Raw genomic sequence first — 17851 nt, 5'->3', positions numbered from 1 at the left:
CACCACATATAAATAAACAAAGTAAAGGTCTATCAACAACTAAAAAAATTTAAAAAAAAAAAAACTGCAGAGGAAAGGCTCTTTCCTAACTAAAGCATGAAGCATTGTTGTCAGGCCCTCAGCTCAGTCACTTCATATCCACTGCCCACCAGAGTGACTAGAAAGTCCATCCCCAGAGCTGAGTGACCCTTGGTGAACTCTGTATTTGAGAAGCCCACAGGCTTGTGATGAAACTTCTGCTGTTCATATTGGACTTAGGGTAACTTTGTTTTCCTGAAGCTATAGAGGGTGTTAGAGTGTAATCAGGCTCCCTGGCCCAAGGCCCCAGCTGTCCACCCAGTGGTGGTTTGCAAAGAGGACGAACAGACTAGCCACAGGCCATCCCAAGACCAGAAAGAGCTACTCATTAGACAGGCCAGGTGGTTTCCTTGCATTTCTTTCTTTCCTTTTTTGTTTGTTTGTTTGTTTTTATGTGGGAGAGAAGACTCAAGTAAAAGGGAAAACTTGGTATTCCGTGTTCCTAAATTTCAATACAGAAAATGTGGGGAAAAGGGCAGTATTTTCTCGGACTATATCAGTGAATTTCATAAGGTGATTCAAGTGAGAATCAACACATTTTTTAATCTTGACATTCTAATGCTAAAGTTTATAGATTGGTTTAATTTAAACACACTTAGCTAAACAGATTTAAAGATGTCATGTTGAAGTGTTGATGGTATCTAATGGGCTGCAAAGCAGCAGGGTGCCAGCAGCCACTAAGAAATAGCAAAGTGTCCAAAAATAGACCCAAATTCAGTCTGTGATAAAGACGACACTTAAATCAGTGGGGAGGATGGATTATTCATTAAATGACATTAGGACAACAGCATAATACAAGAAAATATTAAGCTGGCCTCCTGTGTTATTTCTTATACTGAAGTAATTTCCAGACATATTGGGTAGTTGGGTTGGAAGGCAGGCTACAGGATCCTGTTTAAATAGTTCTGAAAGTATGGGGCTGTGTGTTGCTGATTCCAAGATTTCCTCCACAGATTGATAAATACATTAAAAACTGCTCAAAAGAATAGTGAGGGAAATATTTTTTAAATACTTTTAAGTTTTGTAGCCTCTAGTTGGGCATGACAGAACCCCCCAGCATGTTGGTAGGAATGAGGGAACACACCTGCAGTCTCTGTAAAAGCATCCCAACAAAACCCACTTATTCTAATTACACATATCTTTATCCCAGGAATTTTTCTTCTGAGCCTTTCTCATATTTCTATGGGATACATAGGAAAAGATGTTCAAAAGTATACATTGTAATATTGTATTGAAAACAAGATAAATTAATTTATTAAATTTGGGGAATTAAATACAATGAAATTCTTTGGAGACGTGTAAAAGAACATTATTGTGTCCATATGTGTTGCTACACCCTAGAGGATATATCATGCCAGTAAATGAGAAAGCTGGGCATGGTGGCACACACCTGTAATCCTAACGGCTCAGGAGGCTGAGGCAGGAGGATCACCAAGTTCAAAGCCAGCCTCAGCAAAAGCAAGGTGTTCCGCAACTAGGTGAGACCCTGTCTCTAAATAAAATACAAACTAGGGCTGGGGATGTGGGGATGAGTTCAATTCCCAGTAACCACCACCCCCCGCTGCCCCCCTCCCCCGCCAAAAAAGAGGAAAACAAAGTGCAGAACAGAATGAGAATTGGACCTACTTACATGGTTTTAAAACAAAAAAGAATCTCTGTGCTTTGGATTTTGCAGTAAATGTCTACTCAGGTTAGACAGAAATACAAGAGGCCCTTATTCTGGCCTGGGCTCTTGTCCTAGGCCCCAGCAGACTAGGCCAAACCAGAATGGGATCCTTCCTGCTAAATGCTGCATAAGCAAACTGAAATGTAAGGAAGCAGATCCATCCCAAGGAGACCAGCTTTTCCAGAAAACAGGAGAGTCCGCCTGAGTTGGGGGAAGGAAGGAAGTCCTTTTTAGCCCTTTTAGCAAAAATTAGCCCTTTACATATAAAGGGCTTTATTCCTTACCAAATAAATAAATAAATAAACCTGATTTAGCTACTCAGCTGTTTTTATTATTCTATTTTTTGTTCCTACCTTAAAAAAAAAAAAACCCTTTGCCCTCTGTGAATTCTCATTCTGTGTTGTAGGTTGGAAACTGCCCAGTTCATGAATCTTGAATAAAAGCCAATTAGATCTATAACTAATTTTGTTGCAGTTTTGACTTTTGATAGTAGTGGTTGTCTCTGAAAGAGTTACTGGCATCTTAGGGTAGTAGGCATGTTTAATTGCATATCCTTTTATTCCACTTGAAATTTTTTTCCTGTGCTTGTATTACTTTTTCAAGTAAAAATAAAAGCCTAAAAATACAACAGATTGCTATAAAACAGGTCCTCATCATCATCATGTATAATCCAAAATACAGTGTTGAGTAAAAAACAACTTGCAAGACATACAATATGACATTGTTTCAGTTTTTTTTTTTTTAATATTTTTTTGGTTGTAGATGGACCCAATACCTGTATTTTATTTATTTATTTATATGTGGTGCTGAGGATCGAACCCAGTGCTTCACACTTGTCAGGCAAGCGCTCCACCACTGAGCCACAACCCCAGTCCCTTGTTTCAGTTTTAACCCATAAAACAGTTGTTATTTGTGAGTGTGTACGTGTGTGGTGGAATTACAAAACACATGGGAATGAACACAAAAAAGTTACTTCTGGGGAGGAAGAAGAAAAAGGGCTCCATCCTAGTCTACTACTTTCTTTGTTCCTGTTATCAGAGTTCCTAAGAAAGTACAGCAGGATGTTGATACCAGGAAAAGGAGGGCAACACTCCCATTGTGTGCTTTCCTATACATTCAAAGGAAAAAAAATACTGAGATTTTAAAATTAGGAGAATTTTTCTTGGCTTTTTTCAGCACTTGTGTTGTGTTGGGTTGTTGCTGAGTTAAGTCACACTTTCCAGAAGTCACGGATATCTTTCTCCCCCTCACACCAGGTCAGCAGTGGCAATGACCCCTGGTCAGCCTGGAGCGCCTCCAAATCTGGGAACTGGGATGGTTCGGATGGCTGGGGGGCCAAGCCCGAGGGGACTGGCCCCCAGAGAAACTCTGCCAACAACTGGGACTCTGCCTTTGGCCACCCCCAAGCTTACCAAGGACCAGGTGAGGACAGGGTCCCACTGTAAGTGACTGGTAGGAACCTGGTGAGAGGCAAGAAAACCAGTCTGGTTTTGTTTTTCCCACACTTAGTGCACACGGCACACTTCAGTGGCCAAACCCTACGCACCAAGCAGTTTTGCAGCAGGTATTGGCTAGGGGTCCTGCGATGTGCCTCAGTCCTGACACTGCCTACTTGGAGTCAGCCATGGGATGCCCTGTTTGGGTCCTATTAATCTGCTGGAGCCGTTGGCAGAGCTCAAGGAAGCACTTCACTTACTGGTGCCAATGTGTTGCAGAGGGTCATTTTTCTTCCTTGTCATTCTTCCCTGAACAATACTGTAACAACTGTCTATGTAGCATAGATATTCAGTTTAGAGATGGCTTACAAGATACAGGAGGATGTATGTATAAGTGGTCATGGAAATACTGTACCATCTAGTAAAACGAGCTTGAAGTGTCTGAGGATTTTAGACTTTGAGGGTGGTCAGTCCTGAAATCAATCACAGTCTCTTACCCCCAGATACCAAGAGATAACTGTTAGAACAAAAAAATTCACCTAGCATTCCTCTTGCTCTGGAAACTACAAGTATTTTAGGAGTCCTTTGCTGGAAACTGGGGCAGAGATCAAATATATGTTTATTATATCACAGTATCACACTGGGTCATCTGAGTTAAAAATAGATTTTATTCAAAAGAACTGTTCACAGTTGCTCTTATTCACTAATAAAAAAGAGAAAAAAAACAAACCCTGAGTCCAAATGTAGACCATCATGAATTATAACGTTCAGTCCTGCCTCAGTCAAGGAGTCCTAGATTCACACACCTGAAGAGCCAGTTTCATGAATAAGAGTAAGGGGCCACCTGGGCTGTGAGAGACTGTATGCCTCCCTCTGGACTCCTCCTCTCCTGTCCTGCCCACCCCTGGCATTCTTCTCTCTGCTCCTGTAAGTTCATCTTTTCAAGGATTCCACATAAAAGTGAAATCACTCAGTGTTTGCCCACCCACATTCCCATTAGAAATGCACGAGGATTACCTTTTCTCTTGCCAATACTCTGTAACTCTTGACTTTTTGATCATTGCCATCCTAACACCTGTGAGATGATGATACCTTCTTGTGATTTTGATTTGAATTTCTCTGATGACTAGTGATGTTGAGCATCTTTTTATAAATCTGTCAGCAATTTGTATATCTGGAAAAATATTTATTTAGGTCTTTTGTCCATTTCTAATTGGGTTATAGTAGTCCCCCTTCTCTGGGGGAACATGTTCCAAGACCCATAGTGGATGTCCAACGCTGCAATATGAAAATCTATGATTTAATGCCTTTTCTTTTCTTTTTTGGGGGGGCCACAGAAGGGGTTTTATTAATGGACACTGCTGTAGCTAAACTTCTAGTCCCATCTTTTTGAAGGGAATAGAGCTTTTCAAAAGCTAGCACAGCAGATTTAATGCCTTTTCTATCTTAACCAAGTACTTATCACACACTATAATCAACTTTTACAATTTGAGATGTGACAGCAAAACTAGCAAGGATTTCTTTTTCCTTCTTCCTGATTTCATGGGTAGAAGAGTTGTTCTTAGTATAGATTTTAGCAAACTCAGTCCATGATTTTTTTCCTTCTTAAGTCAAGAATTCCTCCTTTTTTGCTCAATGGAAGCACTTTACAGCTTCTTTGTCACATCTGAATTTTCAGCCTCACTATGTTTGTGCTTTGGAGGCATTATTAAATAAAATAAGGGTTACCTGAACACTGAGATACGTCAGCCAGTCCACCTCATGACCCAGCTGGCTGACTGATAGGTGATGGTGTATCCAGCATGGATAAGCAGACAAAGAGGTGATCTGCATCCCCAGTAGGATGGAGCAGGAAGTCGCCAGGTTTCATCATGCAATGTGAAATAGTGCAGTTTATAACTTAGTACTGGTTTGTTTCTGAAATTTTCCATTTAATATTTTTGGACCATGGTTGACTCTGGGTAACTAAAACTGCAGGAAGTAAAACTATGGATAAAGAAGTCTATCCTTTCCCCCATTGAGTCGTCTGAGTGCCCTTGTCAAAAGTCAGTTGACCTGACAACCCTATTTGTTTCTAATTTATCTTTTGCACTTTTTTGTCTTTTATCATTTGTCTTTTGTCATGATTCAAGCCTAAAATTGTCTGACTGCAAAGCCTGTTCTCTTAACACCTACATTATACTCCTGTACTACATCCTTTTTTCTGCCTGTCAAAAAATTGACTAGTTTGTTCAGTAGTTGTTATCAGAAAATTAAGTAATTTTATTTTATTATTTTGTTATTTTTTTTTACTGATGTTCTTCTGTTCTCACCTCTAGCAACTGGTGATGACGATGACTGGGATGAAGACTGGGATGACCCCAAGTCCTCTTCTCCTTACTTTAAGGACTCAGAGTCAGCGGAAGCAGGTGTCCAGCGGGGAAACAGTCGTCCTGGGGCCTCCTCCATGAAGCTGCCACTTAACAAGTAAGCTTCAAAAGGAGACGAGGAAACCAGGCTCTTGAGTTTAGTAATATATCTAAAATACAAGGAGGCAGTTGGCTCTTCTTCTGTGTTCAGTGATCTGTTGAGTTTTGGATATGGCTTGGCCATTTTAATTTGCTTCTTAGCTTGCAAGTTGATTTTTTAAAATCATTTTAGAGCATTAGCAAAATATTTATTCCATTTAATGATCTACCAAATAACTTTTATTTTACTTTATAAACTCCATGATATATTTAGCTATCATTGCTAAAAATAATTACTAATAAGAAATGTAAATACATGTATGAAGCTAAAGAAAGCTAAAAATAATATTAATATCAGCTACACTTTTTGAGGGGGAGATACCAGGGTTTAAGCCCAGAGGCACTTAACTACTAAGCAACATCCCCAGCCCTTTTTTAAAAATTTTTTATTATTTATTTATATTTTTATAAATATTTTTTTAGATTTAGGTGGACACAATATTTTGTTTTTATGTGGTGCTGAGGAACAACCTCAATGCCTCATGTGTGCTAGGTGAGTGCTCTACCACTTGAGCCACTACCCTAGTCTCTTACATTTTTTATTTTGAGACAGGGTTTTGTTAAATTTCTAAGTTGCTGAGGCTGGTTTTGAACTTACAATCCTCCTGCCTCAGTCTCCCTAGCCCCTGGAGTTACAGGCATTTGCCACCATTCCTGGCAATAACAGCTGTCTCTACTCTTTTATTAATAACTAACCATGTCCCAGGCATCGTACAAGATCATTTGCATGCATTTTCATGTCCCTTTGTGGTACATATAGTCCCTGTCTTAATGTGGGGGAAAACCGAAGGCCAGGGAGGTCAGGTAACGCTCAAGCTCACACAGGTGGCAAGTGACCTAGCCAGAATTCCAGGCCATCGATACCCAAAGCATGTATTCCTAGACTACAATGAATATGTTCCTGAGATCTATTTTCACTTAGATTTATCTTAAAGAAAAAATGTTTTTTTATAATACTTGCAATCTTACTGCTTAACAAGAATGCATGTGGCAAAGAGTGAATATGGACTTAGCACTGTAAGATTTTTGGTAGAGAATTCTAGTAAGTTTATATAGTATACTTCATAGTGTAACTTGAAGGACAAAAAAGTATGTCATCTTCTTCAGGTACTTTTGTTTCAAATAGCTTGTTTTCTAAAATTACTAATACTTGTTTTTAAGTGTTCCAAGTTCATGATTCAAAGTAGTTATTAAAGAATATTCATCCAATTTAGAGGCAAACCAGTAAGGCTCACTTCTGATTTCTCACTTCAGACCCTAAAATCAAGGAGGGCCTGGAATGAGATATTCTAAGGTCTAAAAGAAAACAACTGCCATCCAAAGTTACTATACTCAGCAAAGCTAGTAGCAAATCCAAGGGGGAAACAAATACTTTCCATAACAAGAATAAACTAAAATAATTCATGAGCACCAAGCCAGTACTACAAAGTATACTCAAAAGATTAACTACACACAGGGGAGCTAAAAATCAACCCCCAGCTGGGCGCGATGGCACATGCCTATAATCCCAGCAGCTCGGGAGGCTGAGGCAGGAGGATTGTGAGTTCAAAGCCAGCCTCAGCAAAAAGCGAGGTGCTGAGCAACTCCGTGAAACCCTGTCTCTAAATAAAATACAAAATAGGGCCAGGGTTGTGGCTCAGTGATAGAGCACTTGCCTAACATGTGTGAGGCACTGGGTTCCATCCTCACCACCACATAAAAATGAATAAAATAAAGGTATTGTGTCCATCTACAACTAAAAAAAAAGAATGGTTCAAAGGCAAGGCATGATGGCACACACTTGTAGTGCAGTGGCTTAGGAGGCTGAGGCAGGAGGACTGCAAGTTCAAAGCCAACCTCGGCAATTTGGCAAACCCCTAAGCAACTTAGTGAGACCCTATCTCAAAACAAAAAAGACTGGGGGTGTGGCTCCGTGGTTAAGCACCCCTGGGTTCAATTCCTGGTACTAACACCCCCCCCTCAAAAAAAAAAAAAGAAAGGCTTGAAGAAGAAATGAGAATAGAAATAAAGAAATTATTAAAAACTAACGAGAACAGAGATACAGCATATCTCTGGGATAGTATGAAAGCAGTTCTAAGAGGAAAATGTATAGCCCTGAGTGCCTACATTAAAAAATAGGTCCTGAATAAATAAACTTATGCTCTACTACAAAGCCTTAGAAAAAGAACAAACCAGTTCCAAAACCAGTAGAAGATAGGAAGTAATTAAGATCGGAGCCAAAAACAATGAAATTGAAAATAAGAAAACAACATACAGGATCAGTGTCACAAAGTGTTGGGTCTTTGAAAAGATAAATAAGGTTAACATACCCCTTAGCCAAACTAACCAAAAGAAAGAGAAGACTCAAGTCAACAAGATCAGAAATGGAAAAGGAGATATCACCACAGACCCTTCTGAAATCTGGAGGATTATCAGAATTTTATTTTGAAAATATATACTCTAATAAACTGGAAAATGTAGAAGACATTGACAGATTTCTAGTCACATGTTACCTGCCCAAATTGAATCAGATATAGAAAATCTAAACAGACCAATATCAAGTAATGAAGTTGAAACAGCAATGAAAAGCCTTCCAGAAAAGACCTTTAAAGAAGAACTAACACCAGTCTTTCTCATATTATTCCATGAAATTGAAAGGGAGGGAACACTCCCAAATATATTCTGTGAAGCCAGTATAACCCTGAAACCAAAACTCTACAAAGATGCAACAAGGAAAGAAATCTACTGACCAATATTCCTGATGAACATAGATGCAAAAATTCTTAATAAAATATTAGCAAACCACATTCAAAATACACCATGAACAAGTGGGTTTCATTTGTGGGATGCAAGATTGATTTAAATATATGAAAAAATGCTCAACATCTCTAGCAATCGGGGAAATGCAAATCAAAACTACATTAAAATTTTATCTTACTTCAGTCAGAGTGGCAATGATCAAGAATACAAACAAATATAAATGCAGGTGAACTTTTGGGGGAAAAGATACACTTACACATTATTGTTGGGACTACAGACTAGTGCAACCACTCTGCAAAGCAATATGGAGATTCCTCAAAAAACTGGGGGTGGACCTACCACATAACCCAGCCATTCCACTCCTTAGTATTTTCCCCAAAAATCCAAAGTCAGCATGCTATAGCAATACAGCCACCTCAGTGTTTAATAGCAGCACAACTCACAATAGCCTAATTATGAAATCAACTCAGGTGCCAATCAACAGGTGAATGGATTAAGAAATTGTGAAGTGTGTGTTTGTGTATTGTATGTATACACATTGGACACACACAATGGAGTTCTACCCAGCCGTAAAAAAAGAATGAAATTATTGGCATTTGCCAGTAAATGAATGGAAATGGAGAATATCATGCTAAGTGAAATAAGCCACACTCAGAAACTCAAGGCTGTTTTCTTTTATATGAGGAAGCAAGAGTAAAATAAAGGAAAGAGGAGGGAAGGATAGGATATCATAAAGATAAAGGGAAGATCAGGATTGTAAAAGAAGATGATCAAGAGACAGTGGAGGAATGGGAAAGGGGAGGTCATGCAGAGTGGATTCTTAAAAATTCATGTTATGTGCATATAAAGTATACCACAGGGAACCTCACCTTTACGTATAAGTAAAAAGAACCAACCTCACCTTTATGTATAAGTAAAAAGAACCAATCTGACATAAATAAATAGATTGAGTGAAAGAAAGTTGAGTAGAATAGAGAAAGACAAACTGTGAGGGAAAAGGAGTGGGGAAAAGTCGGGATCATGAACTGAAATTGAATTCCATGCATGTGTTAGTTTGTCGGGAAGAACCCAACTACTATGTATAACTATAAAGCTCTAATTTTAAAAAGTTCTTAATGTGTATGGAAAAGAACTGCAAACGTAATGTTTGGCTGTTATCTGGAGCCAAGGTTTAGAGGAGGCCCACACATTCCAGAGTCTATTGAAATCACCCCGGTGATTAAGTAGGTCCCTTGCACCTCTCTCCAGTGTCTTCCATTATGTGTTTTCATGGTCAGGTGCATAATAAATTTAGTCATTCATTATTACCATATCTTGTTTTTAGATTCAAATTTGAAATTCTCAGTATGGTCAGTAGTGGTGTCTGTTTCTCTCAGTTGTTCTTTAAGCCTTAATATAATGTTTAAATCCCATTTAAATATAATCTGTCTCTTGGACCGATTTTGAAAAGCAGAGACTAAGAAAAACCAGTGGCCATGTTTCCTAGCCACTGTGTGAGGCTGACTCACACAGCTGCCCTGCCCTGCTCAGCTCTGCACTGGCTCTCAAACTCTGAGTTTGATGACATGTTTGAACTTCAGTTTCCCTGTCTCTAAAGCAAAGAAGTTGGCTTTAATTAAGCACTCTTTCTGCTCTAAAATGTCGTTCCAGGTTGAAGCCAAACTAGAGTAGTCTCCATGTAACCCTATTCTTCTCAGGCTTCCTTCTCTCTGTGGTGCTGGGAATAATTGAAGTCACATGCATTTTTACTTAACTAGACTAATACACATGAGTCACTTTGAACAGTTATGAAAATTTAAAAAATGTATCTACAGCTTTTCAGCAATTCATTTTATTGTCAGCTGTATTCAACTCATGGAATATAAACCTTATACTAAAAGGGAGACAAATAATTTAAATATGCTTGAGCATTTTAAGATCTATTTTGATAATGCTCAATAATTAATAAATTACATTGCCATAGCTGGATGTACACAGTTAATGCTAGAATTTTGTCATGGTCCATAAGAATACTAAAAAATGTGATGTGCTTTCTGTGCTCAGCTCAGTCACCATCTGGTCAGGGAGTTATTACAGTATCTGGTTCCCAGAGGTCCTTTAATGAAAGGACCATGTTAGCCTGCTAGTTCATTAAGTATTTAGTATGTCCTCAGGACTGGTTCAGGTCCTGGAAATACTAATACTTTCTCTGAAGTCCCTCTAGTCTGCTGTAGTATGTAAATGGACAGTGGCATTAAGTGGGATAAATTGTGTAGCAGGCATCTGAGTACAGAATACTGAGGAAGCACAGAGAGGGATCCCCCCGAGGCTGCACTGAGTATCTCCATACTGGGTTCTTCACACCCCTCAATTCCCTTATCACCCAAGAACTCGGGTCGTCTCAGTTCCATTCTTCTCTGAGGAAACCACCTGAGTGCTGGAGCTGCAGTTCACATCCAGAGCCACCGACTCCAAGACTCCTCTTTGTTCTTCCCTGTCTGGGCTGCATTTTAAAGCATGTCTAGGGTATGGGGACTTCTGGGAAGCCAGTTAAGAATGAAAGAAAGGTACCAACCCCCGAGCATCGTGCAGGCCTTTGGCTAGGTATATGAATGAAATTAGAAGTGGGCTAGGACTTTGTAAAAGTAAATTTTCCCCCTGATTTTAGGTATTTTGCTTTCAGGATTTTTTAGTAAATTCTAAAACACATTATTTTCTTTTTGAGAAGTAGCACTTTGGATTACTGTGCACCTATTCTAGTTGTTCTGCAGTTTTAGATATTGCCTTTGAATGTAGAGTTGTAGCCATATGCATTTATGATGCTTGGGGCTGACTATGAAGACTTCTATCCTGTCTCATAAACTGACCCTGAAGGCATTCCAAAATAAAATGGCGCAGATGCTTGTGAACAGAGTCGGCATTCTCGGCCTAACTGTAGTCACCCTGCATGAATGTGTTAAAAGGCACCTGTACTTTGGAAGTAGAATGCCTTTGTGTACCCATTGCTCCATGTGGCTGACTCAAATTGATGTGCTGGGTAATAGGGCATGGGAGGGGCCTTTTCCAGGTTTCCTTTTACAATGTTGGTGATAGATGGTTTCAGATCCAGTTACACAGAGAACCAATGAATATCACACCTTCTAAAATCAAACTGCTCTGGAGCGTAATTAAATGATGAGCTGGCCATTGAACAATCTGTTTACATCAGGTTTCATTTACTACACTCCAGTTCTGGTGCATCTGAAAGATAGAACAAGGTTAAAGCTGGGGTATCAGGGAAACATGGTGAGACTTGGGAATTTTCTGAGGAAAGGCATTAAGACTCACAACATTTATCTTCATGGTTAGATTTCCTGGATTTGCAAAACCTGGAATGGAACAGTATTTGTTGGCCAAGCAACTAGCAAAATCCAAAGAGAAAATTCCCATCATCGTAAGTTTGTTCATTTTTCTTTGCTTTGTTTCTAATTAAGGTCTTTCTTAATGCCTTATAGCTAAAAGGGTTATCAGTCTTCTGGAAAGTATTTTTAAACAGATTTTATGTCCCAAATAATTGATGATATCCTAGTATTTTAGGAGTGTTAAAGATAATTAGCATAAATTAATGCCTGAATATTATCCAGATATTCTGCTTTTAATCTTTGAAATTATTGATATTGAAGCAACACTTCATAGACATATTATTTTAATACCTTTTCTATTGTGTATATTTTGCATGCTGTTTTTCTACCTACTTTAGCTAATAAGCTCAGTTCAGATGTTTCAGTTCCACCTTGGAAAGCGCAAGCATGCTGTCAGAATCAGGTCCTTTTCCCAGTATGCTGGTCACAGTGCTTCTTGCGGAAGGCCAGCTGTCAGCTCAAGCAGTGGAAGCTGGGCGCTATCAACACCAGGAGGGACTCCCCCTGTCTTAGAATACTGATCATTATGCAGAGTGACACAGGCTCTTTGTTTTCATCCCATGTTTTGATCTAGCTGCATGTCCCCAAATGAAATTCTGGCTATTTTCTGACCCTATCCACTTAACCCTGTGAAATGTGGGGTGGGGCGGCCTGGGGTAGAATTGCCATTATGCCAACAAGGATGAGGAGACACTGGTCTGGTTCTATAATTTTTGATTCTGGACTTGATGAAATTGCAGGAATAATACTGGATGCTTTAATTACTTGTTCCCACATCTTTGAAAAGCTTCAAATCCTAGAAACCTCCAGACAGTGGAGCCCCTTTTATCTTTTCCCTCAAAGCAAATTTGGGGTATACCTTACCAAAGTAGTAGTGGAATTAACAATTATTTGATTTTTTTGTTTGTGCCAGGCTTTTAATAATTTTTTCATTCCTCCTTGAATCTGAGTGGATTTCTTTCCTGGAAGTGTTCCCTTTACGTGTGTGTGTGTGTGTGTGTGTGTGTGTGTGTGTGTGTGTGAAATTATTCTTTTGGTTAAATTTAGAACTCAACACAATTAAGAGCCCATGGCTCTGCCCTCACCTTCATAAAGTGGACTTTGTCTTGGGGGTGACAGTGGTGGACCAGTGTGGAAAGCTGGGGCGTGGCCCTGTCTCACGAGCTTTAGGTAGAGGCAGGGCTGCCTGTGAGGGCCTCTTGCATGGAAAGGGAAGCTGAGCAAAGCCACAGTCTTCAGGAAGCCAGGAGAACCCAGAGACCTGCTTCTCTATTTGGAAGGTACAAGTAGCCCTTCCCACTAGTGAAATATGGCCCTGGGGACATGGCCAACCCTGCCTCTCAGTGCCAGTCATGAGGGAAGTTCCCCAAGGTGCCCTTGGGTTCTACTCTGAAGCTTTCGGAGAGCTTCCTGATTCTGGCCCCTCTGGGGACAGCATGGCTGTTTGTTCTCAGAGATCTTCTCTTTAGTCCCTTACTCCAGTCCTCGGTTGCCTTCCTGACCTAAAGACCTCTGGACTTTCATACTTCATACTACTTTTTCCCTTGCCCACCTTGAGAAAGAAAGAGGACTGGTTGTCACTCTTTTCCCTTAAATTTGCTGGTTTTCCCTTAGAGATCTCAGCCTGCACATGGTCTTCTCGTTTCCTTTTTACTCTTCTTGCTTTTTCTAACTGTAAGATTAAAAGCTGTTTTATAAAATACTATTTTCATTTCTCCCTGAATCTGAGTGGATTTCTTTCCTGGAAAATGTTCCCTTTACATATTGTTTTTTTTTTACTTTATTCCTAGATTACATAATTTAGTACTTTTCTATTCCAATTCAAGAAGTTAACATATCCTCAAGATCATAAGGACTCTTGTTCTTTTTTTAGTTATTATTGGATACAATATCTTCATTTTATTTATTATTTTTAAGTGGTGCTGAGGATCAAACCCAGCACCTCACAAGCACTAGGTGAGCGCTCTACCGCTGAGCCACCCAAGACTCCTGTTCTTTATATGTCCTTTGATGGGATCCACTGGTCCTACAGACTGGCTCTCAGAAATCTGTAAGTTTCTATTCATTCTGAAATGGATGATCCAGAGCCAACATGAAACTATCAGTCATTCAGGGAGTGATATCAGGAGCCTGTGTGTGAGCCCCAGGACCCATATCTTCTGCAGCCACCTCTATAGCCTTATAGTTCTAAACAAGATGAAATGGCCACATTCAGGACTGCAGACTTGTTGGCAGTTAGCAGTGCCTGGCAGAAATGATCCTCAGGCTCCACACTTACATGCAAGTTCCCGGTACCCCCACAGAGAAGTTGCCCAGTTCCCTTCCTCACCCCATCCCCAGTGAAACCCCAGTTTTGTAGTGGAAGCCTAAGAAGCCTCACCTGAATTTATGCCTTTGCCCCTTGGTCACAGATGGGAAAAGGCAGTGGAGAAAGAATGGGGCCTGTCTTTTGGTAAACCTTGCCTAGCAGGTGGAATACCCGGCACAGGAAGTGAGCCAACCCACTGCACAGACAGCCCAAGAGAAAACATCTGGCCTAATTCTTGCTTTTGAGAAACAAAATAAAAACTCCCTGCCCACAGTAAAGCCATGGATGTGAGGTCCTGGCCAATCCAATTAGCCATTTCTGTAGCTTTGAACAGAGCTACTCAGAATTATCATCACAGATCAGTTGCCCAGTTAAAAACTGTTACTAGTTCACCCAAAGTACAAAAAATGAGAGTATTTAGAAAATTTGATGGTAATTTGACATCATTGAGAAATCCAAATGTGTAAATTTTTACTTCGTTAAACTATTAGTCTGTAATAGATTGGGAAATTTTTTAAAATGGCTTTTCACAAATAGCTTGAGAAACTGATCTAGAGAGAGGCACTGTGTTCCAGCCAGTACTTGCCTAGATGGGGAGCCATTTTCTCCTCCTTGTGGGCCAGGCTGCCTACAAGTGTGTTCTAACAAGTGTGTTCATCCTAACAAGTATGTTCTTCAAATGTGACCTCTGATAGGAACAGAGACCAGTTATGAACCTTCTTGAAGAGGAGTAAGAATGACCTTCCAGAGGACTTATGATCCTAAAAGAATCATTTACTGATTTGTACCAAGTGTATGTACTGTTTTTCCATGTTATAAAATTAACTTTCCCTGGATCATTGTGTAGGTTGGAGATTATGGCCCGATGTGGGTTTATCCTACCTCTACATTTGACTGTGTGGTAGCAGATCCCAGGAAAGGCTCCAAAATGTATGGTCTGAAGAGCTACATTGAATATCAATTAACACCTACTGTAAGTGCACAGTGTCGGACACAGCGGTGCTCCCTGCGCTGTCTGCTGCTTGCTTTTCCCCTTGTTTTCTGTAGTGGACATTGGTAACTTCTCATCTCTTTCCCTTATTTTGTAGAACACTAATCGATCTGTAAACCACAGGTATAAGCACTTTGACTGGTTATATGAGCGTCTCCTGGTTAAGTTTGGATCAGCCATTCCGATCCCTTCTCTTCCAGACAAGCAGGTCACAGGTGAGTGTGTGTCACGCTGAGCATAGGACAAGGAAAAGGATGCAGTCAGGTTGGCCTCCTGCAAGGGGATGTGGTTCTCTAGAGCAGCAGGGTGCCCACGTGTGGGAACAGTAGGTAATACATCTGAAAAGAGAGCTAGAACACATGTTCTGGTAACGTCTGGATGTTACCTGAACACCAATGGGATTTTTGATAAAATTTGCTAGCAGTTTTGATCCCCCACACTGGGGGAAACAAATTGTTATCAGAGCTCTAGTGGGTGTACCCTGAATTCCAGCAGTCTTTGTCTTTATTTTCTCCTATAAAAGAAATAGGTACATTTTTTTAAATGTGAAAAAATGACACCTGAAAATATAGAAATTATTTAGAAAGCCTAAAATGAAAATAAAAATTGTGACTCAAATAGTGTAAAGAGGCTATGCAGACCAGCTGTGTCACTTTCTACAGAGGTGTTTGTAATTGATTATTGCCCTTTCCCTTTTCTTGTTTATTTAAAGTGTTCTTCTTCCTTCACCACTTTCCTTCCCCAAATTATTCTGGTAAGTAACACGTGATGCCAGGGCATCTTGTAAACGAGCAGTCAGGATTTATTACAGTCAGGATTTATTCCCATGCTGGGGAGCTGTCCTGTTCTCTGGTCTTCATCCCTAGCCTGGCAAGGAATCTGGGTGTTTGAGCTCAGGGACTCTGCTGCTGTGGCTCATTACAAGGTTTTTGGAGACACTGAGCTTTTCCAGAGGTGAGAGGAGAGGGTTTAGTACACAGCGGGAAATGTTCAGTGGAAGGAAACCACAGTGCAGGAAGGCCTGGGAGGAGAGTGAGAGCGAGGTACCCGAGGGGCTGGGAGAAGAGAGTCGTTCCCTTCAAAGCTTTACTTTGTATTTTACTTAGTTTAATATTTACTTTTCTAGAAATGGGGGGGGGTGGAAATTTCATTTTTAAAATTTTTCTTTTTTGAAAAATTTTTTTCAGAAATTTCAGAATAGAGAGTAAGGGCTTCCCTTCTAGGTAGAGGGACGCATCCCAGCAGCCCTGCTGGTGAGCTGATGAGGCCCCTTGAAGAGCCCAAGAGCCGGGGTGGAGAGTGGAAGTGAGCCACCTCCTCCACATGGTTCCCGAGCCCCCCTGCCTGCGCCCAGGGTAGACACTCTCCCTCCTTTTGCCACCTCATTGCCTAAGTGTCAGCTTTCAGATTTCTTTCCATGAAAACATTAGTCCTGCCTTTCTTCGTATTTTTGAATTTCAGTCTGTTGTTGGTTTGACACTCACCTTTGGCCTCTTGGTTGGCACAGCATGTTCTCCACAGGATTTAAGAGTTCAGTGACTGTCTCAGGGTTGTGAGGCTTCCTTGTGTCATTTAGGTTTAATACATTATTAATTCTGAATCAGATAATTCAGTGCTATTTAAAGCACCACAGAGTCACAGTTCTCCTTCCATATTAAGTTTTGTTTTGTTTGTTTTTTGAAATATGGGCATGCCTCCAAGTAGGTGGCAGAGAGAAGCAAGAAAGCAAAGTCCCCCAGTCTGGAAACAGCCTTGCTTTGGCCTGCTGACTGGATGTGTGCCGAGCAGACTGAGGCACACGGAGCCGCGTTTTCCCCCTTCTCTCTGGTTTGCCTTCTGCCTGTGATTGCCACAGGTCATTGGGTGTACAAACTCTCCTCCTCCTGAGCCCTGGGAGGAGAGGAGGAGGAAGCCCAGTAGAGGATGTCCTGACATTTCTGTGGACTTTATAACCAATACCCTTACAAAGTTCCTAGCCAACTTTTTTTGTGGATTTAGTTCTTTGGGAAATAATACTGAATGAATTGGGTTTACCCCTGGATGCCATGTAGTATCATGGCATGCTTGGCGAAAACCCAAGTAAAGTTTGTATAAAGTGGAGGAATGAGAGTTCCTCCTCCTGGTGTTTTTTTTTTAATTAGTCTCTGGAACCTGGTATGAAAGTCTTACCAAGCATAAAATAACTTCCAAAGGCATAGTTTAGAGACAAACCAGCTATGTCAGAAGAATTTTCACAAGGATGAAGTTTTTTCAGTAGAATAAAAATCATTAAATTTCAACCACTGGTTAGTTAGCAAACTCTTGGGACAATTCCAAGCCGGCCCTTCATCCCGCAGCCTCACACACAGACAGCACCAGGCTTTCTGCTCTCACGATTTTCTTTTTGTTTGCGTCTTTCAGTGATTTAGTTCTGCTTATCTTGGTGAGGATCCCTTTGTATGTGTTGTACAAATACAAAGTTTATTGAGGTTCGTTGAACTTCTTGGAAGTGTAGATAAAAGTTTTTCATCAAATTTTGGAAGGTTTTTGCCATTATTTCTTCAAATATCTTTTCTGCTTCTTTTTCTTCCTCTCCCTCCAGGACTCCCGTTGCAGGTATTTGGTGTGCTTGATGAGTTCTAAGGCTTGTTCATTTTATTATTTTTTTCTTTCTGTTCTTGATCTTAAAGAATTTATATTGATTGTCTTCAAATGCTCTGATTCTGTCTCCTGCCATTCTGAATCTGCTGTTGAGCCCCTAAAGGGA

At 40.3% G+C, this 17851-nt stretch overlaps 1 protein-coding gene across 2 annotated transcripts in view; it reads left to right on the top strand.

Moving 5' to 3' along the window:
• Positions 1-17851, top strand: part of Snx9 (sorting nexin 9) — a 103594-nt gene that overhangs the window by 63290 nt on the left and 22453 nt on the right. For both annotated transcript variants that reach the window (XM_026393840.2, XM_026393837.2), the window contains 5 exons: positions 3001-3166; positions 5499-5646; positions 11754-11838; positions 14962-15087; positions 15203-15320. In XM_026393840.2, the coding sequence (XP_026249625.2) occupies positions 3001-3166; positions 5499-5646; positions 11754-11838; positions 14962-15087; positions 15203-15320 (643 nt within the window). The remainder of the gene's footprint in view (positions 1-3000; positions 3167-5498; positions 5647-11753; positions 11839-14961; positions 15088-15202; positions 15321-17851) is intronic.

Source organism: Urocitellus parryii, chromosome 8, assembly GCF_045843805.1.
Source record: "Urocitellus parryii isolate mUroPar1 chromosome 8, mUroPar1.hap1, whole genome shotgun sequence".
In the NCBI taxonomy this organism is placed as follows: domain Eukaryota; kingdom Metazoa; phylum Chordata; class Mammalia; order Rodentia; family Sciuridae; genus Urocitellus; species Urocitellus parryii.
The sequence above is the reverse complement of the archived record's forward strand: the minus strand, read 5'-3'. Positions and strand labels throughout refer to the sequence as shown.